The 27,835-nt window shown below is 38.0% G+C and overlaps 2 protein-coding genes across 7 annotated transcripts in view; one reads left to right on the top strand and one right to left on the bottom strand.

Annotated features, from left to right (window-relative positions):
* CLNS1A (chloride nucleotide-sensitive channel 1A) overlaps positions 1–27,835 on the bottom strand; it is a 50,214-nt gene that overhangs the window by 7,151 nt on the left and 15,228 nt on the right. For 2 of the 6 annotated variants that reach the window (XR_004527870.2, XR_004527871.2), the window contains 3 exons: positions 26,668–26,757; positions 24,876–24,927; positions 23,493–24,263 (listed from right to left, as the gene is read on the bottom strand). Coding sequence is in view for 2 of the 6 variants with exons in the window: in XM_004316996.3 (XP_004317044.1) it covers positions 26,690–26,757 (68 nt within the window). In the remaining 4 variants the exon portion in view is untranslated. Of the gene's footprint in view, positions 1–1,720; positions 9,625–23,492; positions 24,264–24,875; positions 24,928–26,667; positions 26,758–27,835 lie in introns of those variants that run through there. The other 4 variants (XR_012333396.1, XR_012333397.1, XM_004316996.3 and 1 more) reach the window with 2 other exon arrangements.
* AQP11 (aquaporin 11) lies at positions 1,830–13,682 on the top strand. Its single transcript, XM_004316995.4, has 3 exons — positions 1,830–2,592; positions 9,932–10,048; positions 13,375–13,682. Exons 1-3 carry the CDS (start codon positions 1,974–1,976, stop codon positions 13,452–13,454), a joined length of 816 nt encoding a protein of 271 aa, XP_004317043.1. The 5' UTR covers positions 1,830–1,973; the 3' UTR covers positions 13,455–13,682.

Raw genomic sequence — 27,835 nt, 5'->3', positions numbered from 1 at the left:
AAAAAAAAAAAAAAAAAAAAAAACTCTTTCATTAGTTATTAGAGGACAAATTGAGACTGGGAAGGAAAACTGAGGAGAATCAGCAAGAATGACAGGGACGGAGTAAAGGGACAAAGTAGGTAATTAAATAGTTAATCCCACTAAGGGGACTGTAATGATCACTCAAGAAAGCAGGTCTGCTTAACCACGAAACCAAGCAGGCTTGCATAGCAACCGAAGCAGGAGACATGACCCAAAACAATAAAACAATGGTGGCATGAGACTCACATCCTGCCCAATGAACTCAGTCAGTTAATGACCCCTAGGACATACTCTCTGCACACATAAAAAACAATACTTTATGGAAAAGTGACATTTCAAAGTGAAAGACCCTCACTGTACTGAGACCTGAAATAATTTTTCCATAGTGCCATGACAGTCCTGGCTTGACCATGTAGGGACAAGAAAACCCCCCTGCCCCACCTGCAGGAGGAGCTGATGATGGAAGCTTGACGTCTACTGAAGAATGAGGAAGAAGGCTGTTTCCCCCCCCCCTCCCCACTTTTCCTTTGATTATAAAACTGTAGCCCACTAAGTTCTCAGGGCACAGCATCCTCTCGCCTGCCCACTTGTAAGCCTCACAAGCATCCTATTCTAATAAATCACTTCTTATCTACCACTTCGCCTCTGGCTGAATTCTTTCCGTGCCGAGACATAAAGGACCCGAGCTCCTTGGAGCCCCCCCAGAGATGCCACCTAGTGGTGTCAAGAACACCTTCCAAGCGCTCTATCACTTGAAGCTCGGGCTAATTATTCCTCTCATTTTAGCTCTTCTCTCACTTCTCTCCAGCCCTCAGAAATGTGGACTTGTGTTTCAGCAGAGCCCAGGGGAGGCAGAACTGAGGCTGGAGAGTGCTAAGGAATTTGCACCCCTCTCCCCCAACTAAACCATGACACCCATTCCATTGGCAGAAAACCACGACAGGTGCAAGGTCTGAGGAATCTCAGACATTCCCTCCCAGCTGCACCCACAAAGGGCCGCCCAAGGTGGGCGAGCTGTTGGGAGTGGGGGGCGGTGGCAAGACGTGCTCTTTCAACTTCAGCCTAGCACTTCTTGAACACTTCCTGTCTGCCAGGCTCTGTGCTACTTGCCTTCCATGCTTTTTTAAAACAAATCGATGAGGTGGGTCGTCTGACCCACAACTCTACGAGGTAAACGTCACAGGCAGGTGAAAAAAACTAAGGCTCAAGGAGACCCAGTTGGCTGCCCTTCTTCACACAGGTCAAGCCCTGGTTCGCTCTGAAATCTACTCCCCGCAAACCACCACCCAGCCCCACCCCCGACCTCCGCGTTGCACCTCCGTCACTTCCCGTCTTCTCAGTCGCCCCATAAATTAAAAACGAGGTGGTTGGCCGAGATGAGCTTTAGCGGTCTTTCCAGCTTGCCGGCTTTACAGTTTTAGGAGCGGGGAAGGAAAACCCCTCAAGGTTCCCACGTCAAAGCACCTGTCCAAGCGCAAGGGGCGCGCGCCCTCCCGCTTAGCACTGGGAGAAGCGCGCCCGGCGTCGCCAGGGGTCCCGCGGTCCCAAGTCTAGCCTCTCGCAAAGGCGCGCGGGCCGCCGCGCGCATGCGTAATGGCCTCCGGACGCGCGCCTTCCCTCCACTCCCTGCCCCACCCGCGCCTGCTTCCAGTCCCTGAGGGAAGCGGCGAGGGCTTGTGCTTGTCCGGCTCCTGCTGACCTTTGGCCCCTCAGCCAGTGCCCTCGCAGAGCTGTCCTCGTCGCCCCTCCTCCCCGGCTCTGGTAACAACACCCTAGCTCAGAGCCGGGGAGGGGAGGAGCCTTTCGCGTAGCGTCCCCGGTGCCTCCAGTAAGCCTAGAGTCGGCCCGCCCCGAGGGGCGTGAGGGGGCGGGGCTGAGGACTTAGGACTCCGGCCCATAGACCGCCTCCTGCCGAGCCAGAGCAGGCTTCCCAGTCTGGTGTTGAGAGAGCCATGACGGCGCTGCGGGGGCTCTGGCCCGAGATGCAGGACACCTGTATCTCGCTGGGGCTGATGCTGTCGATCGTGCTGTTCATGGGGCTGGCCCGCGTGGTCACCCGGCAGCAGCTGAACAGGCCCACTGCCCACGCCTTCGTCTTGGAGTTTCTGGCCACGTTCCAGCTCTGCTTCTGCACCCATGAGCTGCAACTGCTGAGCGAGCAGGAACCCCTGCACCCCACCTGGCCGCTGACGCTAACCTACTTCTTCTCGTTGGTGCATGGCCTGACTCTGGTGGGCACCTCAAGCAACCCGTGCGGCGTGATGATGCAGATGATGCTGGGGGGAATGTCCGCTGAGACGGGTGCGATGAGGCTGTTAGCTCAGCTGATTGGTGCCCTGTGCAGCAGGTACTGCATGGGCGCCCTGTGGAGCCTGGGACTGACCAAGTATCACGTCAGCGAGAGGAGCCTCGCTTGCAGGAATCCCATCCAAGTGGACTTGCCCAAAGCGGTCATCATAGAGGCCGTCTCCTCCTTTATCTTCCACAGCGCTTTGCTGCACTTCCAGGAGGTCCGAACCAAGCTTCGTATCCACCTGCTGTCAGCACTCATCACCTTTTTGGTCTATGCAGGTTTGTTATTCCCACAAAACACTTGGCATGTCCGGAGCTTCTCTGACTTGAGGCTCTAAGTTCTTTGCCAAGATACATTTTAAACCATTATGCCTCTGTGAAGTCAATATTGGTATCTCCGTAATTCTAATCATTTTGCAGCTCATTCTTTACCGATAGGGTCGAAATATTGATCCTCCATTCAGTGCTTTTTTTTTTTTTTTAACACCCAGAGAAAGCCACTTCTGTGCTGAAACTGAGATCATGTGAGATATTGCCAAGGGTTCAAATATCCTACAAAGGGATTGTTGTAATGGTAGAAAGGAAAGATAACATCAGCTACCTCTTGCCAACTTGGTATAGATCCTTTCTGAGACTCTCACTGAAACATGATCCTGGGTGTCAAAAGTTCCTTCCAATTTAAAGCACAAGCTACCTGATTGGTTAGTAGTAAGAGTGGGAAGTAGAAATTCTGTAGTTCTATTTCTTAGTTCTTTTTCTACAAAATTACTTAAAATCATTTATCTCCTTAATAATTCATCTTGAGTTATAAGTGAATTTTTAATGGCCTATCAAGAAAGATGTGTTTTAAAATCAAAACGTGCTTGAAATCAAAGACGCTTTTTAAAAACTAATAATTCTTGAGAATCTGTTGATTTATTGTAAACCATTTGTTCACCTTGACAGATCTCAGATTTAGTGTATAATCTGAATATTCCAAATGGGACAAGAAAATCCAAAAAACAAAAGTGTGATGATGAAGTGTGTTATTTTAAATGATCACGACAAAACATTTCATTAGGACTATATCTGAATTCTAAGATGTTTTGGAGGCAGGAATCTAATAAAAGGAATTAGTAGTAAGAATCAGTCTTCTGCCCACTGAAAGGGAAACTATGAGTAGACGCAAACCTCAAGATAAGGAATTTTAAACATATGCTCGACTTCCTAGGTAGAAATGAAAGAATTTCCAATCCATTTCAACTTCTTTAGATCTAGTACCATTTTTTTTTGTAGAGGCAGATGGAAGTAAATGGTATAGGAGAGAAGGAAGGATTTATGCATATCTGAGGGGTTGGTGAGTAGTTGCTTATTAAAGTTTTAGGTTTGGGCCAAAGCAGAAACATCCCTTGAAAAAAGTTATGCCACAATTTAGCTCTGTACTTATATAATTAGAAGTGGTAAACATTTAAAAGATGTTTTAAGTTAATAAAATGTTATACACAGTTCCTCCTCCCTCTCTTGATTATCTTTAAATTGGTATTCTTCCTATTTTTGTACTTTTAATACATAGTTATGATTTCATAATAATACTGTATATATTAGCCAATACCTATTTTATAAGTGACAAAGATTTTGAGAGAAGAGAAACAAGATAATAATTGAAGTTATACATAAATATAAGGAGAGTTATTAGAAAGAACCCATAAAATAACAATTTAAGGTGTCCAAAAACACTGCTCTTTTTCTTCCCCTCACACTATTGACATCGACATTGCTGAAATGAGGATACTAATTGGTAGGGGAGGAGGAGAGAGTGAAGGGATCACTACAGCAGTGGTTCTCAACATTCTCTCTGCATTACAGTCACCTAGGGAGTGTTTTAAACATACCCATATCTGGGTGCCAAGATTAAGATTTAATTGCTGTGGGAAGGGGCCTAGGCAATAGTAGATTTTAAATTTTCCCAGGTGATCCCAATATGAACCACTGCTCCAGTCTAGACTTTGCTGGCCATTTCAGTAGCCACTAGTCACATATGGTTATTTAGGTATAAATCAACTAAAATTAAATATTTACTTCTTCAGTTGCTATAGCCACATTTCAAGTACTCAATAGCCATATGTGGCTAGTGGGTACAATATTGGGCAGTGCTGGAGGCTGTTTGCAGGGACAGAACCTAACAATTATTTAGCACTGTTACAAAAATTGATACCCTATTATGATCTTCCTTTTCTGCCAATATAAGGGAGATAAGAATATTCATTGGGCAACATGCCAAGCATGTAGGAAATTTATATGAGTTATCCTAGTTAATCCTTACAGCAACCCACTGATGAATACATTATTCCCATTTTTATGTAAGTGAGGCTCAGAAGAGTGAAATGACCTGTCCAAGGTCACACAGCTAGAATGTGCTGGAACCATGGTTTAAACTGACACTAAAGCTTATACTCATTTCATTATCAGCATTTCTACAGCATATTCCTCAAAAGTAACAAAAATATATACATACAATTGAATATTGTTCAGCCATGAAAAGGAATGAAGTTCTGATACATACTACGATAGGAATGAACCTTGAAAACATTATGCTAAGCAAAATAAGCCAGACACAAAGGGACAAATGTTATATGACTCCACTTACATGAAATATTCAGAATAGGCAAATTCATAGAGTCAGAAAGTAGAATAGAGGTTACCATGGGCTGGGTAGCAGGGAGGAATAGGGACTTTTTGTTTAATGGGTACAGAGTTTCTGTTTGGGGTGATGGAAAAGTTTTGGAAATAGTGGTGATGATTGAACATTGTGGCTGTAATTAATGCCATGAATATACACTTTTAAATGGTTAAAATGGCATATTTTATGTTATGTATATTTTAGCATAACTTGAAAAAATTTAAGTCACAAAAGGATTCTGTTGCCAAGTAAATTTGGCAAACACTGGATTAAACAGATTTTCTAATTTAAGACTTCACAGAGCCTTTACTATGCGACTGTTTATTGTGAAACTCCAACAAGAGAAGCATGTGGAACACAGTTTTTCAAACTTATGGAATCCTTTTGTCTAGGAGTGTGTAGCAGAAGAGAACATACTTTGGGAAGTGCTGCACGAAGCCATGTCACTCCCCATTTTTTCTATGGATATAAGTCATAACTTTAGATCAGTTATTCTAAATAGAGTGAACTGTTTGGGGACTAGCTGAGTGTGTGTCTTACCAGGCAGAGGTGAGGCTTTTGTAGGAAGGAGTTAAGAATGGATAGGGAAGGAAAGTCAGGGGAAGCATCTGCTAAATCAGGCATCGTTACAAGTTACTTTGATATGTCTTTTTTTTTTTTTTTTTAACCTCTAAGATACTATTAGTACTGGTTTGGCTAAGTTGCATGCTGGGATATTTCTTTAATCACTTGCATTTGGAGGACACTAATACAGGTCACATCAAAAGAACTGGTAATTTAAGATTACAGAACATAACTGTCCAGCAGCATAGCCACAGGCTCCTTGGATAGCCAATGATCAAGCATCTGATTGTGTAGTTATTGATTTAGCACCCTGCACTTTGATGTGCAGATGGAGGCCACTGATGTCATTACCACTTATCATGTATTTATTGACTTCCCAAATAAAGTAAAAAACCCTGTGATTTATTAACATATTAAAGCTATAAAACTATTAATGCAAATTTCAAGCAAATTTTCCTTAATTTAGGTTTTGGGAGAATTTGGTTCAATGGCCAGGGTGAGAGAGAACTGCATTCATTTTTAAATTAATTACATATTGGGGAAAAAATCTGTTATTTTACATATTCAAATAGGCTGTCTTTATTACTGTACCCTGTTCATTTCCTTTGTAGAATTTTTTAATTATATACTTGTTTTCTGATGTAATGCCTGTCTTCCTCCACCAGACAGTAAGCTTTATGAGTACAGAGACTAAAATTGTTTTATTCATTGTTATAACTAGGACTTAGCATGGTGTCACCTGTTACAAATAAATACTCATTATTTTTAGAATGAGTGAATGAATTAGCAAATACTCTATTCATTTAAAAATAGAAAGAAGTAATACATATCTGGGTATTCCATATTTTGTCTAAGAGCTTTCAAAATAAGCCTAATATATTGTTTGAAGTAACTGCATTTTTACTTCATTTCATTACTCCATTCAGGAGGTTTTTGTATCCTTCTAAGTCACGAAGAATTTGGGTAAGATTATTTGTCAAAGGAGAAGGGAACTAAGTCCTTTACATAAGTTTATTTTTAATACAATAACCATATGAAATAGGTGTCAATTTACAAATGAAAAACAGCTTCAAACAAAGGTCCAAAACTTTTTTTTTTTATCATGCCAGTATAATATAGTGGTTAAGCACACAGCCTTGGAGTTGGACTGTGTCCATAGGAGAGATAACGTAATTTAGGTCTCAGTTTCCTCATCTTTAAAATGGAGAATAATACTACCTATCTCTTCAGACTATGATGAAGAATAATGTATTCCAAGTTCTTCCCAAAGTAACTGGCACAAATGTTCTGGTCACTGGAAAGGCCTAGCTTCCATTATGAATTAGTTAATTGACATTCTAGCTTTTACACAAGTCTTACATGATTTTAACTAGTGTCATTCTGTCACAGAGGATTTGATTCCCTTTAGGAGTACTGAGAAACATTAGGGCCTATAATTATCAGATTTGGGACTCAGTCTTTGTGGTAATTTCACCAAGGTCATACTGTCTTCTAAAACTCTTGGCAGTCAGCCAGCTGGATCTCCCTGTTGATACCTCTTCTTCAACATGTTATGGCTTCTCCCCTCCAGACATCAATAAATAGTAACTCATTTTTCAAAGCCATTTTCTGTAAGTTCTGTGCCTGATGGATGATTCTTACTTTTTAAATAATTCACATTTAATTACACAATACATGAATGTGTTATTTTTGTAAAAAATGGAAATATTACCAATGAGACTTTTGATTGCCATCCTTCATGCCTGTCCCCTCTCCTTCCCTGCCTACTCTTCTCACCAGTGTAGTCCTCTGTGCATGCATATGTGTCCTTCCAAATTCTTACGTGCATTTATTATACGTATAGATAGGACCCTATAGAAACTATTATGTGGTCATGTTAACATGAAAGGTATCATACTTTACTTTCTGCAGTTTGCTTTGTTTAGTGGTGTGGTTCAGTGATATTATCTTGGAGAGATCTATATTAGTAAAGAGATTTCACTTATTTCAGTACTGAATGGTATTCCAAATTAATAACTAAGTTGTATATTTAGCTACCTTCTTCTGAATGGACATTTAGGTTTTTCCCAGTTCATTGCTACTATAAATAAACAATCTGATGTGTGTCTACTAGTATACAAGTACCAGTAGTTCTCTAGGACAGTGGTTTTCAATGCGACAGTTTTGCCCCCCGCCCCCCCAGGGGACTTTTGGCAATGTCTGGAGACATTTGTGGTTGTTACAAGGTGGGAGATGGATGTGCAATGGCACCTAGTGGGTGAAGGCTAGGAATGCTGCTAAAAATCCTACAATGCAAAGGACAACTCCCAACAAAGAATTACCCAGTCTAAATCATCAAAGCCAATGCCACATTTTGGGCCTTTTGTTGACACAATGGATTTCTGAATCAGTTAACTTATCCTTAAAATAACAGTAATTTATTATTTTTCATGACTTTGTGGATTAGATAGGAAATTCCTGAGATCATATAGCTGGACAGTTAGTATGTCTGGAAGAGCCAAGGTGCTTCACTCATCCAGCAGTTGGTACCAACAGCCATCTAAGATGCCTCAGTTTTCTTCCCTGTGGCCTCTCATCCTCCAGCTCACTTACATGGTCAGGACATTGTTCCAAGAGAGTAAAAAGTGGAAACCGACGATGGCTTTATTGAGACCTGAACCTAGAATTCACTCAGCGTTGCTTCTCACATTCAGAATTCACATAGCATCACTTCTGCTGCATTCTATTTGTCATTGCAAGTTGCAAAGCCAATCCATATCCACGACAGGGAAATAGACTGTACCTCTGGGTAGGAGGGGCAGCTTCTACCAAGTCACACTGAGCAGAATTGGTGATGTAAGGGTTAGAAGATAAGTGTGAAGTAGTTGGAGTTTTAGAATGGTATAAAACTGACTGACAGTGTTCTTAGACCTAATGGAGATACCAAAGACCTAATGGGAAAACTGAAGCAAACTAATTAGGAGGGCAATGATTCAGTCTATTTTTATTGATAAATGCCGAAAAAAAATCACAGGTCACTTATATTATCACCGCACATATTATATTATAAAGATCTGTGTGAATCCTTATATTTTTATCCATGGTGTCCAGAACAAAAGAACTCAATAATTTTTTGTGGAATTAAGCTGAAATGACCACATGCCAACCAACCAATTTTGTTGGCCCTCGGCAGTTGCAGGTTTAACATTCCAAGATTTGACTATTCAAGAGTGGTCCTGAAGGTCCATGATGTGATGTCATTTATAATTGCTGAGGCATAAATATGAATCATGCTGTGAGGCTGGTATGCTAAAATGGACTCTTAGCCATGGAGTGAACTCAGTTCAGTGTCAACATCTTTACCTCCACACAGCTTCAATGTTTTCAGCCTATCAGGAGTGAAATCTCATTAGTGAAATCTTATGAAAGGGTCTCTTAATTTCCAAATTTACTTCACTGCATTTTATAAAGACAATTAACATGCTATACTGGCATATGTCCACGTAAAATTTGTGAAGATCTCCGGATCTGTAGCTGTGGCTGAGTCAGAGGCAGACAAGTGTGCCAAAGCTTCCACTTGGAACAACCACCAGAAATGTCTCTATCTCAGGGATACAATTAGAACATGTTTTGAAAAGCTGAGCCACAGTTCAGGTGAGAACCACTGGACAGGCAGTCCAACCTCTTTTGCCTTTCCTTACTTGCTATGTAGCCAGAACTATAAGCTCCTGGGCCCCATCTCAGAGAGAGACCCTGTGCAGAGCTGGACCATGAATCCTGAAAAGTAGTCAACAGTTAGAATTTGTGCTTATCTTTCACGACTACTCAGTCACTTTTTTTTATTTTTAAAAATTTTGTAACCACTTTATTGAGATATAATTCACATACCACTCACAGTCACTTCTTCAGGGCTCTGCTGCCAAGTAAAAATGGAGTCAATGATAATGCTGTGGTCCATTTTTTGTTTTCAAAGCAAAGGTACTTCTGCTCAAGAGGATCTTGGGGTATTGTACCCATTTTAAATGTACTTTTGTCTTATTTTTATTATTATTCACTCATTTAAGTTGATGAATGTTAAGAAGGGCAGCCAAATCTCCTGTTTTATAAAACTGTAAGAACAATAACAGAGCAGGTTAACTTTCAATGTGCATTTTATAATATACTATAGGAAAAGCATTGGATTAAAATTCTTAATGTCCTTTGTCCCCCCCACCCCCGCTTTTTTGCACCTGGCATATTATAATCTATAATCTATTTTTATCCTCTATGCCAGGTGATTCTGCAAAGGAAGATTACAGAATAAGAATACTTAAATACCTAAAATGAAATAGTTACATTTAGTAATCCCTGTATTTCTAGTTGTAAGAAAATGTAAGATATATGGTTTGCTATCATTCTGTTTAAAATGTATTACAGGAGGAAGTCTAACAGGAGCTGTATTTAATCCAGCTTTGGCACTTTCACTACATTTCAAGTGTTTTGATGAAGCGTTCCTTCAATTTTTTATAGTATATTGGCTGGCTCCTTCTTTAGGTAAGCATATTTTTATTTAATATAATTAAAAGATTAGAATATTTTAAATATGATATGGAATGTCACTGTAACATGTCAATTTCCAAAGCCAGAGTAGGGACAGAAAAGAAAAAAGGTAGGAAATGTTATGCCTGAAGTAACATTTTATTTTGTGCAGTATCCTTTAAAACTGTTTTTATCTTCAAAGAAACAAATTACCTAGTTAAGGATAGTCAGTTTGAGGTCTGATACCACTTTAAGAAGCCCTCAGATATGAGGGCAAAAAAGTGAGGAGTAATTACTTCCTTTAAAAAATAATCTTTTTTTTTGCTAAAGGAATTTGTTTTTTTCAAGTTTGTGAGCGCCAAATAAAATACTATTTAGTTCATTTGACTCATTTTACAGAAGGGCATCTCATGAAACAATGCAGAACTATAATAAATGTAGTTTTAAAATTTTCCACAAGTTGCATTCCTGTTATCTCTATCTGGATCAGATATGTAAAACTCCTATTTTCAGGTAGGTCAAATAACATAAAGAAGTTATAAAATAACTGTAATCATGATATGCATTTCCTTATGTAAGTTATCAGCATTTCTTGATTTTGTTTAGTCATCTGTTTTAAGCCTGACTATAATTCATAACTATAAATGAATATGAGGATAGCTGGCCTTCTGTTAGTTCATCCTTCTTTTTATCCGGTTTGCATTTTGTTTCTTGTTGCTCATTTCTTTAAAAAAAAAAAAGGGGGTGGGGAGGAGGGTACTTATAGGAGAGAACACAGGCATAACAGGTTTGAATAGCCATCATACTTCACTCCTTCCATTCCTTCCATTCGTTTCATTTAGGAATTTTCCTCACATTTAGTATCTATTATGCTCAGCAATATCTATAGGCCTAAACATGAAGAATATCAGAGAAAACCTGTATTTTAAAATGCTAATAATGGTAGCTTTTTCTCATCTATTGATTACTAGTATTTTCCAATAAGTTCTTTAAATTTTCTCTGCTCTTAATTTTTAAGAAGTAAAAAAGGTCACTGAAGTTCATGAAGGAGTTAAAAACATCACTAATTGGACTGGTCTACTGAAGTTTTTATATGGAAAAATTCTCTTAATATGTCTTATTTGAAATGAACATATATTATTAACATTATATATTTGTTAATGTGCTCCAACTACAATTTTAACAGTAGGCCCATGATACTAAGGAATTATGTCATTCACTACTTGAAAAAAAACTAAAAAGTAGGCCTTTCCAAAAGAATTTTAAAAGAAAAAAGAAACAGAAGTCATTGCCATTCTCTGTAAAAAGACCATGACTTTTTAAAACACATTTTCTAGCCTAAATCACTTGATAACTTCTTCCTGGAAGAACATACTGGAAAAAAGTCTCATGACAGATTAAAAAAAAGGAGCAATCACTTCTGCCCCTTTAGCAAATATACAGACCAGAGAGTAGTAGGGTAGGAAAACAGAGTATATTCTCTTCCTGACAGTGTGGTGCAAACAGGAAGAGAACATTACTTGTTGCCATTACCAAAACATTTTAAAGAACCACTTATCCAAAAAACAATCCAAATACGTAAATGAAAAACAAATACACTTTTATTTCTTTACTTCCTATCCAAGGGATCTTTTAAAAATGGGATTGGGATCAAACTTTTCTGCAATTATGTATGGCCCTAATTAGCCTGTTGAAAATATACATTCAAAGATTCTTCCTTTGTTAACCTAAGGATCTCCTAGCTTTTTGTAAACAGACCCAAACAAAATTTCTGTTCTAGTTTTTCATTTAAAGAGCCATGTTCCTATACTGCTTTCACAGGTTTGTGAATGAGAAACAATATAGAAATAATTCGATAGGTGTGGATAAAAGACATGTGACTAAATGGCAGTTTTTAGAATACTGAATTCTGGCTTGCCACTGACTTTTGTCATACACTGAAATTACATTCCCATTGGGAAAAGGAATGGCCTCAAATGAAATAAGGTCACTATTAAACTCAAAGAAGGATAAGAAAAATAAATTTTATTTTTACAAGAGTCATTCAAAGAGCTAAGTAAGAGATGAGGAGTCAAAGCAAACACACACTAGGCAGTGCCACAGAGTGCAACAGAGGAGAGTAATTGCAAGATACCTATCTTCTTTCCCTTCTTGACCAAACAGGGAGCACACTATTCTTGGAAGACATGGTCCTTGTTCTTTCTTGTTTCTCTTCATAGCGGAGATAATTATAATTCCTTTAATGGGCCCTGCCATCTTCCCCAATTAATAAAATGTTAGAAATGTGACTATAAGAATGTATATAGAATTAATTCTCTAGCTTACACATTTCATATAATAAAAATTTGCAAATTCTATTTGCTTCTATGAAACTGCAACTCCATTTCTAGAAAGTTTTAAATGTAATGTCTTATTTTCTAGCTCTGACTTTATAAAGAAAATGTCAAATTTTGTGGATTTAGTAACAGACTGTTTCTGACTTTTAAAAAAATCTAAAGCCTTTGTTTGCAAATCAGATTCATCTTTCAAAAATATGTTAAGCTATCCAAATGCTAGTCAAACCTTAAGGTTTCCTCTTGTTAGCAAACAGGAGTAAACTATCAAATCTGCATGTGACAAAAACACATTCTTAATCTAAGTTTAAACTGATTTAGAGCTTTAAGCCTACATACCTTCAGATAAAAACATTAACCACTGCAGACTTCTCTGTTAGACAGTGATTTGAGTCCTGTGCCTAAATCTCCTCTGTCCCTATTTCCCACTGAAAAATTTTAAATCTTAAAAAATGGTTTTAAAAAAAATCACACTGTTTACATATATATACATATATATATATGCTAGTTTAGATTTATCTGGCATGACCTCAAAAATGAAGATTTGCTAATATGATTTTTTTAAAAACATATTTATATTTAAGATGTAAAACGTCAACTGAAGTTTTCTTTCAGATACTCTGCTTATTAATACAGCTCTAAAAGCTATTAATCGTTGAGACTAAAATGGAGACACAAGTCCAGAGTTTCTCACTCAGCAAGTCAGTAATGAAGCCAGAACTAGAACTCCAGAGCTATTTTATTTATCCTTTGAATTCACTGTTTAGATCCTATTGGTTTTTCCAAGTACATACTGTTTTTAAGGATTCATCGTTGAAGAAAAATAATGTGAGAATATTATATTTTAAAATACCTACATGTTTCATGTAGAACTGATGTAGCTAATTCTCTTAAACATAGCTCTACAAATCTCTAGGTATGTAACTGTATATAATCTTAAATTATAACCACTGAATGATTATGAACTTCCTTAGGGATTGTTTTGTTTTTACTGTATTTTTCTTTCAGGTATATTGCTGATGATTTTGATGTTCAGTTTTTTCCTTCCATGGCTATATAACAACCACACAATTAATAAAAAGGAGTAACTATTCTAAAAGACTCAGACTAAGTTTCAGGACAGTCAAGATGGATGTGATAAAGATTTTATCACCTAATATTCACACACTGGCTGCACTGGATTCGTCAATGTTATCTTCCTTTGAAGAAACTGCCTTAGAGTTTTCATCACTGGGACTTAAAAAAAATTACTGTGAAAATGAGGTATCCTGTGTTTTTCAGTTAAGACTTGTTCTTTTAAGCGTGTATTAAATGCTGCTAGAAAAGACTCTTTAAATATAAATCTCAAGTGATAATTGTTAATTTTGATGAAAAAGAAATTGAGTACAGGGTGAGAAGGGAAGGGAAGGGAAGGGAAAGTGATGGTAGGACCAAGAAAGAGTATGTGTATCATGTGTCACCTGAATGAACAAGATTTTTAACCAAAGTTCAAACAGTCATGCTTACAAAACTGGAGAGAGGATACTTTTCAGCCACTACCTCACACAGTGATACCATCAGCAGTGTCATCTTTCAATAGGAAAGTTGCTTTTGGAAGTAGATTATATACCTACTCATACTCAAGGGGGTTCCTGAATTTTAAATATATTCTAATCTAAAATATTTTCTCTAAATAGACAATCTCACTAGCTTTAGGCAAACTGTCATTCTTTAGTAGAATAAAGCACTCATACAAGGTGTACGCTTTTCACATTCTCATCGGACTAAACAGCTACCTTATGAAGTAGGCAGGGCATGTATTTTTAATCTCCAGTTTACAGATAAGGAAAGGAAGTCTAGAAGGGGGTTTACTGCTTTGCCCAAGGTCAAATACAGCCAAATACCATCTTTAAACTTCTACTTCAATACAAAAAAATATTCTCCGTCATCATTAAGACTAAAGGAAAATTGAAGATTTTAAAGAAACATTAAATACTTTATAATGTTACAATCTGTTCAGGAATTAACAGCGGGTTTTTTTAGGCTTAAAGAACCTTCAAGTTTTCCTCTATTAGAAGCTTTCTTTTATTGTATGTCTACTTTTTATTAAAAGTTCAGATGATAAAAGGTTAAGTATGTTTCTCTTCAAAGGAATTCCATTATCAGAGTTAAAACTGAAAGCAAAAAAAAAAGCGGGGTGGGGGGCGAAATAAGATCTGTTTGAGTAATAATCAATTAAGCAACTGATAAACTGCCAGGTGATCTAAGTGCTGCTTGGTGATCAGCCTGTGATAGTCACTCCCTTTACACCTGCAGACTGAACCAGACTGCTGCAGGCTACCCAACACGGCAGCCAGTTTGACAGTCATGGACTTTGACTCTTGAACTTAGGAATACATACCGTAGTATTTTCTATTTTAAAAAGCAGAGTTCATAAAATTGCAACAATGGCTAAATGCTGTCTCTGACTTGTTTTATTTGGCCTGCACAGTAGTTAAAACAAAATAACAAGCTAGTTATTTTAAGCTTTTAAACCACACAAAAATCCATAGTTCTAGCTTCTCTTGAAAAAAAATCAAAAGATCAGTCAATATTAGGCCTGACTTCTGCTATTACAAGCACACAAAATGACTGGTCCCTTTAAAATAGTCCCTTTGCCACTCCCTATGTCTCTTCCAAACATGAAGCTGAATTTCACTTATTATTTCATGGCTGTTTTTCTTATAGGAATTTTTTTTATTCATGTCTCTTTATCATGAGACTGTGGTTTAAGAAAATTGAGTATTCATTTGTGAAAATGCCCAGCCCTCTAAACTGCACTTGTCAGAATTAGAGGTTGTGACTTCTGATGACACGGCTTCCCCTGCAGCCCTCTCAAATGGTAGCTTAGCTGTTTTCTCTATCACACCTCTTGATACCACTGGGCCTGGAGATGGAACAGGTCCCTTTCTCCTCATCTATTCTCTGCTCCCCCCATTAAAAACATGTCATCAGACCATGCCACCTTCTACCTGGGTACTTCTTATTGCAGTTATCTACTGTACAGTCCCCTCAATTCCCTCTTGATCCTTTAGGAATTTAGTTCCTGTCTCACTCTCACTCTCCACAACACAACTCCAGCTGTATTTGTTGGTGATTTCAATACTTACAAAGACGATCCTTCCAATATCTTGGCCTCCCAGTTCATTGGCTGAACTTGAAAGGCCCTTCAATAATTTTTCCCTTCTCTTCTGCCTCAACTACAACTTTGGTCATAACCTTGAGCTTGTCATTACCAATAACTCAAACTCTTCTCTGATCTCAAATACCTCATTCCCCAACCACTAACCCCTCTCTCCAGCTCACTCGCCCTACTATCTCATCTCCAATGATCCTCTGAACCCCCATGGGGAACTTCTGTCCACCGATACCACCACGTTTTCACATCTTTCTCCCCTCTCAATTACCCTCGTCTCCTTCAGCAGCTTAAATTACACTCTTGCATAGAATCTTAACTCCCTTGTTCCTTTATCTCATCATACTCACATGGCTTAACCACAATTTGATTAAATCCAACTGTCTGCTTATTCCATGCCTGCACCCAAACATGAAATAGAAGAAAAACTGGAGATAGCAGCAGGACAGTTCTTTCAAAGACTTTTGCTGTAAGCAAAGAAAACGTGGGGGAAATTGGGTCAAGAAAGAATTTCCTTTTTTAAGGTGGGAAAGACATCAGCATGTTTACATGCTGAGGGGAATGATGCAGTAGAGAAAATAATGATGTAGGAAAGGGAGGGGAGATTTCCCAGGTCCATAGTTTTTAATTGGCTAGCAAAGATGGAAGCAAGTGCACAACTGAAGGGGCTGGCCTTAGCTAGAAGCACAGACAGATCATTCATAGTAACAGGAGAAAAGGTAAGAATATATGGGCACAAGAAGAGTTGGTTAAGCAGATGTGATGGTGGGAGTCTGAAAAAGTTCTTCAGTTTTCTTCTTCCCATTTTTTCTTGAAGCATTCTAGTCAGCCCTTCAACTCTACCATTCCACTGAAATTCCTGCCAAGGCCATCAATGACTTCCATGCTGTTAAATCAAGTTCTCATACTTCTTACCTATCAGCAGCATTTGATACAATTTATTGCTTTCTCCTCCTGAATCACTTCACTTCCAGAAAATTATTGCCTTCTCAGTTTATTCTTCCTCCTTTCCCCAAACTAAATGATAAGAGTTTCCCAGGGCTCAGTCCTCTGAGCTCTTTTCTATTTATACTTACTCCCTTGGTAATTTTATCCAGTCTTGTGGCTTTATGGCAACTATATCCTAATAACTGCCAAATTTCTGTCTCCAGCTTGTACAACTGTCCTGAACTCCAGACTCATATCCATCTGTAAATGTAACTCTATACTTGGTTGTCTAACATATAACTCAAGTTAATACATGCAGCTCTAGTTAATTCAAACTGCATAGTTTACCCATTTTATTGATGGTATTTGTTCTTACTCACTATTAAATCAATGCATGCGATAAAACATTCTTGTGCATGTCTTCTTGTGTACGTGTGTTTTTCTAGGGTAGTAGGCTTTCATACTTTTCATTATGGCCTACTAGCATAGTTTGGTCAAGCCTCCATCTACTTACTCCTGTCCAGATTATTGCAATAACTTCCTGTTTCTATTACCAGAGTGATCCTATTAAAACAATCAAATCATGCAACAGCTCTCTATTTCAGACTTAAAGGCATATATTCTTCGATTTAACTATTACAAAACTGTACACAACTGTTGGTGCAAAATATTAATGTGTTGGGAAAAACTGCACATGAACCAATGTGATTTCTGGGTTATACGGACATCACTGCCTTACTCAGCAATCATTTGTGAGCTAGTTCACATTATTTAAAAACACACTGTAGCAAAACTGTATTAGAATGCTAGGGCTAGAATAACCACACTTTAAAGCATCCTACATAAGGAATAATTCCTAGCTTCTAAAAGCACACAGGATTCCACAACTTCTTGCTTTTAAAAGACACTGTAAACAAAATGAAAAGACAAGTCACAGACTAGGAGACTGGAATCTAGAATATATAAAGGACAGATCAGTAAGAAAAAAATAACTTAAAACTGGGCAAAAAATATGGAAAAGTCAAATGTACAAAGCAGGAAGGTGTTCAATCTCACTAATAATCAGGAACATGGAAATTACAATCCTGATGAAATTCTACTTCCATATTCATCAGGTTGGCAGAAATTCAGGAGTCTGGAAATATCAAAAATTGATAAGGATATAGAGAAGCATTATTCCCTAATGGTGGAACTGTAAATAGCTACAATCGTTTTGGAGAAGAGTTTAGCAAAATCTAGCAAACTTCAAGATTTACATAAGTGGGGCTTCCCTGGTGCCACAGTGGGTTAAGAATCCGCCTGCCAATGCAGGGGACATGGGTTAGAGCCCTGGTCCAGAAGGATCCCACATGCCGCGGAGCAACTAAGCCCATGCACCACAACTACTGAGCCTGCGCTCTAGAGCCTGCGAGCCACAACTACTGAGTTCATGTGCCACAACTACTGAAGCCCGCGTGCCTAGAGCCCGTGCTCCACAACAAGAGAAGCCACTGCAAAGAGAAGCCTGTGCACCGCAACAAAGAATAGCCTCTGCTTGCCACAAGCAAAGAAAGCCTGCACGCAGCAAGAAAGTACCTAATACGGCCAAAATAAATAAATAATTAAAATTTTAAATCTTAAAAAAAGTAAATAAAGTGCTTAAGTAGGAAAAGCAGCAGAAAGATTCAATTAATAAAAGTTAACAAAAAACATGTAACCCAATACTATATAGTGTTTATAGCATACATATACATTTAGCAAAAATACAAACACATACATAGTTATGATCAATACCAAATCTGGGATGGTGGTTACTTCTGAAGAGGAGGAAGGGGACTGGGATCTGGGGAATACAAAGGGAGCTTCAACTGTATTTGTACAATTTTATTTCTTAGCTGCATGTGAGTATATGGGTATGTGTTACATTAGTTTTTTTTTTTTTAACTGAAGTATAGTTGAGTTACAATATTACATTATTTTCAGGTGTATAGCATAGTGACTCAGTATTTTTGCAGATTTTACTCCATTATAAGTTATTACAAGATAATGACTATAATTTCCTGTGCTACACAATATATCCTTGTTGCCCGTTTACTTTTTACATGATAGTTTGCATCTGTTAATCTCATACCCCTAATTTGTCCCTCCCTTACTTCTCTCTCCCCTTTGGTAACCACAAGTTTGTTTTCTATTATCTGTGAGTCTGTTTCTGTTTCGCATATACATTCATTTGTATTATTTTTAGATTCCACATATAAGCGGTATCATATAGTATGTCTTTTTCTGACTTATTCCACTAAGCATAATATTCTCTAGGTTAATCTTTTTAATATGCCCAAAATATTTCAGAACACAAATTTATAAAGTTAGGTAACGATAACCAACTTTTCCTTTACCTGCAGAGTTTTGCATTTAAACAATGAATAATTGTAAATTTTTTAATTCTTTGAAACTCTAAACTACAATATATAGCCCAGATCTCTATTCCTCAGATAAAAATTACAACCATGCAGGAGATGTGTTAGTTTTCTAGTACCACCATAACAAAGTACCATAAACTAGGTCGTTTAGAATTACAGAAATTTATTCTCAGTTCTGGAGGTCAGAAGTCCAAGCAAGGTGTCAGCAGAGCCATGATCCCTCTTAAAGGCACTAGGGAAGCATCTGTTCCAGACCTCCCTCCTAGCTTCTGGTAGCCTCAGGCATTCCTCTGCTTGTACATGCATCACTACAATCCCCCATCTTCACATGGCTTTCCCTCTGCCATGTCTGTCTCTGTGTCCAAATTCTCCCTTCTGATAAGGACACCAGTAAATATTATATTAGGGCCCATCCTAGTGACTTCATTTTAACTTGGTCACCTCTGTAAAAACCCTATGTCCAAATAAAGTCACATTCTGAGATGCTGGAGGTCACGACTTCAACATATCGTTTTGAGGGGATACAATTCAAACCATGAACACGGAAAAAAAACTCGTCTCCCTCCTACCCCAGTCCCCTACTTCTCCCCCAAACAACTTTCTTATGCACATGATATGTATAATCCCCATTGTAACCTCCAGCCCCTTTTCTTCTATACAAATATCTCTGTGTCTTGTTTTTTAATCTAATGTTATCTTGGAGCTTATTCATTATTGGTACATAGTATCTAAACTTTTTTTTTTTAACATCTTTATTGGAGTATAATTTCTTTACAATGGTATGAGTTTCTGCTTTATAACAAAGTGAATCAGTTATACATATACATATGTTCCCATATCTCTTCCCTCTAACCAATTCTTTTTAAGGGATACAGTTTTCCACTGTACAGAGGTACTGTAAATAATTGACCCAGGCTTAACTATAGACATTGAGGTTGTTTTCAGTCTTTTACAAATAAAGTTGCAATTAATATCCTTGCGCTTATGACTTTTCCTAATGTGCAAATTTATCTTTTAGATAAATTCCTTTAAGCGAAGTCTCTGGGTCTCTCACGTGCATTTTAAGCTTTGACAAATATCAATAGTACGTCTCTCAGTTTCTATAAAAACCTTTCTTTAATTATATACAACCCCAATTTATAGTTTTTGTTGTTGTTGTTTCTGTTTGTTTGTTTTTTAAGGTTTGGGGATGCAGTAGACAGCTGTAAATTTTGCAAGCCAGCATCCAAGCCTCCTTTCTATTTGGGATAATCCACTACTGTGAGAATCTGGGCAGGGGCAGTGCCCTTCCACTACAGAAGCTGAAAGGGCCAGACAGTCCTGTCTTCTGGCAACACACACAGTGCCAACCAGGACCCTGTGGTGACTCAAAGACACAGAAGCAATTCAATCAGTCTAACACCCAGAGGAATCACAACATCTTATGTAAACCAATCCTAGTTCCTAACCTTTTTCGGAGCCTGGTTTATTTCAGCTTTCATGTCCATTTTGTGAGCTACCAGATAGCCTTTTTTTTTTTTTTTTTTCTGCTTAAATTAGCCAGATTTGGATATTTACAACCAGAATTTAGGCTGATAATTTTGGTCATACTTTTATGAACATAAATTGCTACAGTACTCTCATATCTGCATTACACGCTATGAAGGCTTAGACTGCTATATTTTGGGGTAATACATATTTGCTTTTCTTCATAATTCTGTCAGCTGTTTACTGCTGCTATTAATATGCCTGAGGCAACCACCCCTTTTCTCCTTTTCTAACCTGTTACATGCCTAGAAACTAGATGAGCAAGTCCATTGGACCTGTTTGTAGAGCAAGGGTAGAGACCTGCAGTGAAGGCCTGAAGGTCCTTCGAGAAAAATGCATAATTTTATCACATCTGTTTTAATTGCTCAGTGGAATTTTAAATATCAGGCATCTCAGATGTATTCTAAGAGCTGAGTTAACATTACATTTGTAGCTGCTTCTTTCTGTTATAGAAAGAATTAACTACTATTGGTAATAATTAACATTTATTGCATCATCTTCTAGACACTGTTGTTAGTGATTCATACAATCTTCAAAATAATCCAAAAATAAAATCCTAAGAAGAATTCGCCTGTATACACTTTTATTTATTAGCCTTCTCATCCAAGTTATGTATTTCTATTTTATCTTCTTAAAATGGTACTAAAAACAACAATTCTAAGTTCACTGCTCTCTCCCCAAAGTTGTCCTGATTTCTCATCTGAAGTTATTAAGTCCCTGACATTAGATATTGATTTTATTTACATAGATATGAGCAGACAAAGCGAGACACTAGTGAAAGTATTTTTCAATTTCAGCTTCTTTGTCAAGGGATGGCAATAATTCTATCAGAATCCTCATAAGAGATTTTCTCAGATTTTAATTACTATCTACTAGCCACAGAAGATGGGTACCAGATGAAGATTCACCCATTCTAGAAATACTTCAAAAATATGATTTGTACGACAATTAACTATATAGTGATTCTATCTGAAATCCTGCAGATAAATAAAATTTTATCTAAAATTTCTCTGAACAATGAGTAATCACACTTGTCTTCTAAAAATAAAGGGCTATATACTATGATCATCTGTGCATAATCCCTCATCTTTAACAATACCGGCAAGATCCCAACAAGATCTCAAAATACACAATCAACATTTAAAAAAGCCTATCTGAAAAGTATCAATATCTGACAAAGTGACCTGAGGGAGGCAGAAATCCACTGGGCTATTTTAATGAATACATTTTTAAACTATAGAACCTAGATCAGACGACCACTAACCCTAGCTATGGGGTGAGAATGTCTATGTCTTTTCTTAAAATTTCCTCTACACCAAGAAGCAGTAAACAAAACAATTCCAGCAACCCTAAAATTAAGCTCAAATAGAATCAAGAAATGTTGGCTTGCTGATCATTATGAATTTTATTTTTAAAAAGTGTGACCTGATCTTTTCTTCTTTCTCTTATTTTCTCAAAGCTATGGGTACACCTGCCTACTATTACAGAATGTTACAGTTGACTCTTTTAAAGTCATTTAGACTTTGAAAGTCTAGTCCTCTTATTTTACAAAGATGAGGAAGTAGGTCCAGAGAGGTTAAATATCTTGTCTGCCAAGTCAGAACTAGATGCTTGGTCTCCTGCATCTTAGCTGACTGCATTATCCACAATACCAGGCTGACCGCAGCAGTGCCTACAGGAAACACAGTGCACAGAATCTCAACATTTTGTTGATATGTTATCAAAGAGCACTTTATGTTTCACTAAAAGTCATGATTACAAGTATGTAAACATGACTTTAAAAAGGAATTCAAATAGAATTGCTAAGATTAGCCCATAAGAATACCCAGACTGCTTACTGAAGAATGGATAAACGTCTAGCATAGAATTATGAGTGCTGCTGAGATTGGCAGCAGAGAAATTTGGGAACTTCCTGTGCTGTCTATTGAAATTTTAACACTGAAAACCCTGCAGTAAAAAGAAAATGTGCTTCCTTTCAGCTGCTGGTAGATGGTAAGGCTGAATGGTATTTGGGAGCACAGGCTTAAAAATCACAGCTCCCTATTTATGTGACCTCAAGTGTTACTTTACCTCTCCCTGTATAACTCAGTTTCCTCATCTCTAAAGTGGGATCATAAAAGCACCTATAACTCATAAGGTGGTTAAGAATATTATATGCATAATGCATGTAAAGAACCCAGAACAGTACAGAGAAGGTCTCAGTAAATTTCAGTTCCCATTTCCAAGCGGCCTTTATCTTTGCTTGTTGTAACAAATTCAGTATTTATAAGAGTCTGGTCAGGAAAAAGAATATTCGTTTTTTTCAGTCTACCATGCAAGATGAGGGAAACCAAGTAAAAGTGCTGAAAAGAACACTGGGCTTAGTGGTGACACACTAGTCACTAATTAGGCAAGTAACTGTGAATAGCTTTCCTAACCTATTTTTAAGGTCATAAAGTCCGAGTATAGGGGCTTCCCTGGTGGCGCAGTGGTTGAGAGTCCACCTGCCGATGCAGGGGACACAGGTTCGTGCCCCAGTCCGGGAAGATCCCACATGCCGCAGAGCGGCTGGGCCCGTGAGCCATGGCCGCTGAGCTTGCGCGTCCGGAGTCTGTGCTCCGCAACGGGAGAGGCCACAACAGTGAGAGGCCTGCGTACCGCAAAAAAAAAAAAAAAAAAGTCCAAGTATAAACCTGTAATTACAAATCAGCCTGATAACTACCCAGGTGTCTGTGAAAACAGAAAACTGAGAGTTGAAAAGTATGCCCTGAGAAATTACTCCTGATTCAAGTGGAAGCAGAAATCCCTTTGAAATGTGTTATGACCTTGTCCTACTAAACATCTGCCTGAAGCTCTAACTATACATTTTCTTACTTATTTCATGTTCATGTTCTCAACAAAAGTCAAACAAAAATAAGACCAACAAGATTCTCAGTTTTTGCCAACACTAATTTTTTAAGAAATGTTTCTCATTAATGGTTTTAGGCAAGAATGAAAATGGGAGGGAAGTCCAAAAGGGAGGGGATATCTGTATGTGTATGGCCGATTCATTCTGTTATGCAGTGGAGGCTAACACAACATTGTAAAGCAACCATACTCCAATAAAAATGAATTAAAAAAAGAGGATAAGAGCACAATAATATAGAAAACCTAGATTTATTTGTTAAGCTATTACAAAGACAAAACAATTATCTGAAGTACTTTGAGAACTTCACCCCAATTTCACTTGTTCTTTTACAGAAACTGACCTAAGAGGTTGGGAATGGAAGGATATAACCTAAGAGGTTATAAGAGAACAGACTGGTGAAACACGGTGAAAGGAGCAAAGGCTAGGCAAAAGCACTTGTGTTAGTGGTAGTATGTGTGGCTGGGCTGTTTCTGAAGAGGCTCCCTAGAGTTAATTAATCTGGGTTCCCAATTAGTAAAAAGAAAAAGACCTTTAACCCTGTGGAGACTGTGCATAGGCCAGGATTTATCTGAGATATCTGTTTTTCTTTTTTAAAGGAGCAAGGGTATTCTTAGGCCCTAAGGTGTATATCTTGTATACAGCCCCTCTCTTTCCCATGCAGTCTACCTACACCTTCAAGTGCCAGTGCATTTCCACCATGTAGTCCTGCTAGGTTATGAGGATGCATATAGTGAAGGCAGGAATTATAAGCCTATGGAGGGTACACCTAGACACAAAGTTTTGGAGTAAATGATAAACTACCAATACCCTCTTGGTTAAGTTAATTCACCTTTGTTAATAAAGGTCATAGTTTCTTGTGCTGGCGACAACTTGTTGTCTCAGTATAATCTGTCTCAAGAAAGAACTGGTTCAGGTAAGTTTTGGAGAAGGAAAAAGACTTGCATCAATACCCACTCCACAGTGGAAGAGGCACCAAGCTCTCTCCTAAGGTTATGAGCAGAATCTGAAAAACAAAAGGTTTACAGTGTTTATAATAATAATAGCTAATTTATTAAATGCCTAGTCAAGAGTGCCAGGGACTTAGATATATTATATCTCAGTCTTAGCAACAATCCTGCCAGGTATTTACTATCATCCTCATTTTTCGGAAGAGGTAACTGAGAATTAGAGAAGTTATACGCCTGTCCAAAGGCACACAGCTGGTACGTGGTAGAGTTGTGATTCCACTATTCATGTGCCTTCCCCTCTACCCTATCTCATGCATTGATAAGTCCTAGCTCCATTATCTTGAAATTTTTAATAGTTGCATACACACTCTAATTATTCCTTGTTCACTCCTCAAAAGCAAATGTAATTTTAAATGATTAAAAATTTACAGACATTGTTTGGAATTGAGGTCAATTATCCAGATGAAGAATTTATATAAACTTTATGAATAAAGTATCTCTCTGCTCCAGCTGTAGCACAAAATGAAAGGAAAACAAATCATCAGCTCATTAGAAAGTTTGGGCTATTTTACAGTTATTTCACCATAAAATTGCATTACAAAGAATGCTAAGAATTCTTGCCAGGAAAATGCTGTAACATCCCATTTGTGTAACCATTTGTGACATACCGAATAAGTTTCTCAATCTTATTAGTAGAGTAGTTGGTGTTCTCTCAATAGTCTGTTTTCAAGAAGAAATATGTTAAAGCCAGATCAAAAAATCTGTTTCCCAGTTTCAATAAAAGTTACTGAAAAAATCCACATGCTATAAAGAATGTAATAAATAAGAATCTGAGAAATAAGGGAAGAAGGCTTATATTGGTACTGAAAGATTTCCCATGAAGTAGAATAGTGAAATACTGACATCTGGAACTGTGAGATCTGAAAATTAACGTTAACAGAGCTCCAGCTAAGTGCAGAGGAGACATTGCTGATTTTAGACTATATGGCTACCAATGACAGAAATAAATGTTGTGGAAATAAATATTTAAAGAAAGAGATATTAAATCACAGAACTCTTAAGATTATTTTCTAATAGTTCCACTGGCATCTAAGAGGAAGGCAGAGTTCCATTATCACAATTCATGGTTACTATAAGAAGCGATGTTATTTTCACAGTGGCAATAATCTGGAAGGTAAATGGAACTTGAAAAACAAGGGATCTTACAACCTAATTGGATGACTGACAATGGTATAAAACTCAAGCCAAAAATACATAAATCTTGCCACGTTATTACTATATGCTTTAATAAAACAAAGGACCTGGGTATAAGTACTCAAAGAATGGAAAACAGCTAGTATTCAAGAAAATGCTATAAGGTCAGCAGTAGAAGGACGTTGTAAAGGGGACAGTGGAACAACAATTTAACAATGTAAAAATCTTAACAGTTTTTTTTTTTGGGCCACGCTGTACAGCTTGTGGGATCTTAGTTCCCGGACCAGGGATCAAACCCAGGCCCGCGGCAGTGAAAACACGGAGTCCCAACTGCTGGACTGCCAGGGTATTCCTGATCTTAGTTTTTAAAGGAAGGACTGCTAATTACTAATCCTAGCTCAGTATGATATAAACTAGCTACATGACCTTCAGCTAGTATTTAACATACAGTTGAGATACTCAAACTGACAAAGGACAATTTATTTCTCAGAGTAGCATGTAACAAGTAAACAGTCAGGAACAAACTTCAGGCAAAGCTCATGAGAATGTGTCAGAGGAGAGAAAATTGGCAGTGAACCCATGTCCGTCAAGAAAAGCAGGAATGAAGCAACTTGGGAAGTGACAGCTTTTGGGCAACTGTACGTGGACTTGATATGGTTTGGCAAATCAGCCTTTAACACTGAAGTGCCCAGGACCTTGGTCCTCCATTATATTCAAAACGAGGCAAACTGATACAAGATTATGATTCAAGGCTTAAACTCAGATTGGAATGACTTCTACTTCCTCCCTCAACTGAAAAGTAGTGAGTTGCAGCAAATCTCTGCTTTGTGTTTTTTGATGAGTATGTTAAGGTTTCAAACATCACAAGTGGGAAAAGGTGACTGAGCAGAGCAGGACATGACCTCAGGCTCTGTTGTTCCCACCTGAGCCAACCAGGGAGATCTCTGTTTCTGAACAAAGGGTAATGTCCTTCTCCTGATTCACTGAAGATGGGTATGTCTTATTCTTCCATGTACTCTCAATGCCTAGCATAGTGCTTAGCACGTAATAAGTGCTCAATAAATGTTAACCTGAACATCACCATGTTGGCAGATCTTGATTTCTTAGGGAAAAAACCTACACGATTTTAAATAATTCCATAAATGAATAACTAACATTTTTCCACAACTGCTAATTTTATGGAGTTCTCCTCAATTATGAAAATAAAAATCAATTATTTCACATGATTTTCATGTTCAGTGACAAGGGAGAAAATAAACTACTCACCCTAAAGCAGCATCAATCATTTTCAGTGATCAACATCTGCATCCTCAAACTGTCCAGCAACTGTTGGTGTAGCATCTACCTCCATCCCATCTGAAGAAAAAATTAACCACTGAGCAACAGTCTACTAAGCACTTCAGATAGGTAAAGATTCAGCTCAAAGTTAGACCAGAAGGAAGCTAGTGCCCCCTGCTTGTAGGAGTTGCAGTTTCTTTCTCTTTTGAAAATTAAAAGTACCAGGGAACAAACTGAGAAAGAAAAATGCCACCTGTGGATTTAGGCCAAGTTAAAATTAGTCTATATATTTAACATTTACTTCGCAATTCTCAACCTGAACACTGAAAGAACACCAGGTAGGGACTTTCAAATGCAGTAAGCATCCATTGTTCTCTCTTCACAGAACAGTGCTAGGTGTTTACTGTGTGACTTTTTTTTATGATATGAAGTCCTATCTTCATCAGCTTACGACATAATTCAGGAGAGAAGACTAAATAAGTAGAGCGAGGTTCTTACATATCTTTTTCTTATCTCATTGAAAAAAAAGGAGAGGGGAGGACAAGAAAAAAAAAAGGCCCTCTGGAAAGAGTTGCCTAAAGCTGCTTTCTCCACTTCTTCACTTCCCACTCACCCCTCAACTCTTTAGCCCACCACAAACTGGCTTCTGCCTGCAGCCCACTGGCACACCACCACCTTGATATCCAGCAGGGCATGCAAAAACAACACTTATCTAAAATTAACTCATCATCTTTCCACGTAGAAAATGCTTCTCTCTCCAAAGAGTTTTGCAAAAGGATACCTTTTACCTGCCCAACCCAGAAACCCCTACCATGTCTCTAACTTCTGTTGCTTCTCTCTCTTAAATATCTCTCAAATCTGTTGTCTTTTGACACGCACTGCCACTCCGTAATTTAGGCCTCTATCTCTTATCTAATTTAAATCATAAAGTACTTAACAGGGTTTCTCTTCTTTCCTCTAGTATTTCCCTCTGCAATTAATTTTTTGTTATCATAGCCAGAGTCATCTTCTGAAACATTAATCAAACTAAAATTCTTCACTGGTTTCCCAATGACCTACGCAAAAGTTGAAATTCATTAACACAGCTTTCAAGTTCCTTTAATATACAGCCCAGTTCACTACTCCACCTTTATCTGTTGCTATAATAACTACCCTT

Source organism: Tursiops truncatus, chromosome 8 (assembly GCF_011762595.2).
Source record: "Tursiops truncatus isolate mTurTru1 chromosome 8, mTurTru1.mat.Y, whole genome shotgun sequence".
In the NCBI taxonomy this organism is placed as follows: Eukaryota; Metazoa; Chordata; class Mammalia; order Artiodactyla; family Delphinidae; genus Tursiops; species Tursiops truncatus.
Note: the sequence above shows the minus strand (reverse complement) of the source record. Positions and strands in the feature narration are given on the sequence as shown.

Bases quoted from the DNA above. Each gene is read 5' to 3' on its own strand.
- AQP11 (XM_004316995.4), top strand. From the start codon at position 1,974: ATGACGGCGCTGCGGGGGCTCTGGCCCGAGATGCAGGACACCTGTATC. The intron at 2,593-9,931 runs GTTTGTTATTCC...AATGTATTACAG, and splicing joins CACCTTTTTGGTCTATGCAG to GAGGAAGTCTAACAGGAGCT. The intron at 10,049-13,374 runs GTAAGCATATTT...TTTTTCTTTCAG, and splicing joins TTGGCTGGCTCCTTCTTTAG to GTATATTGCTGATGATTTTG.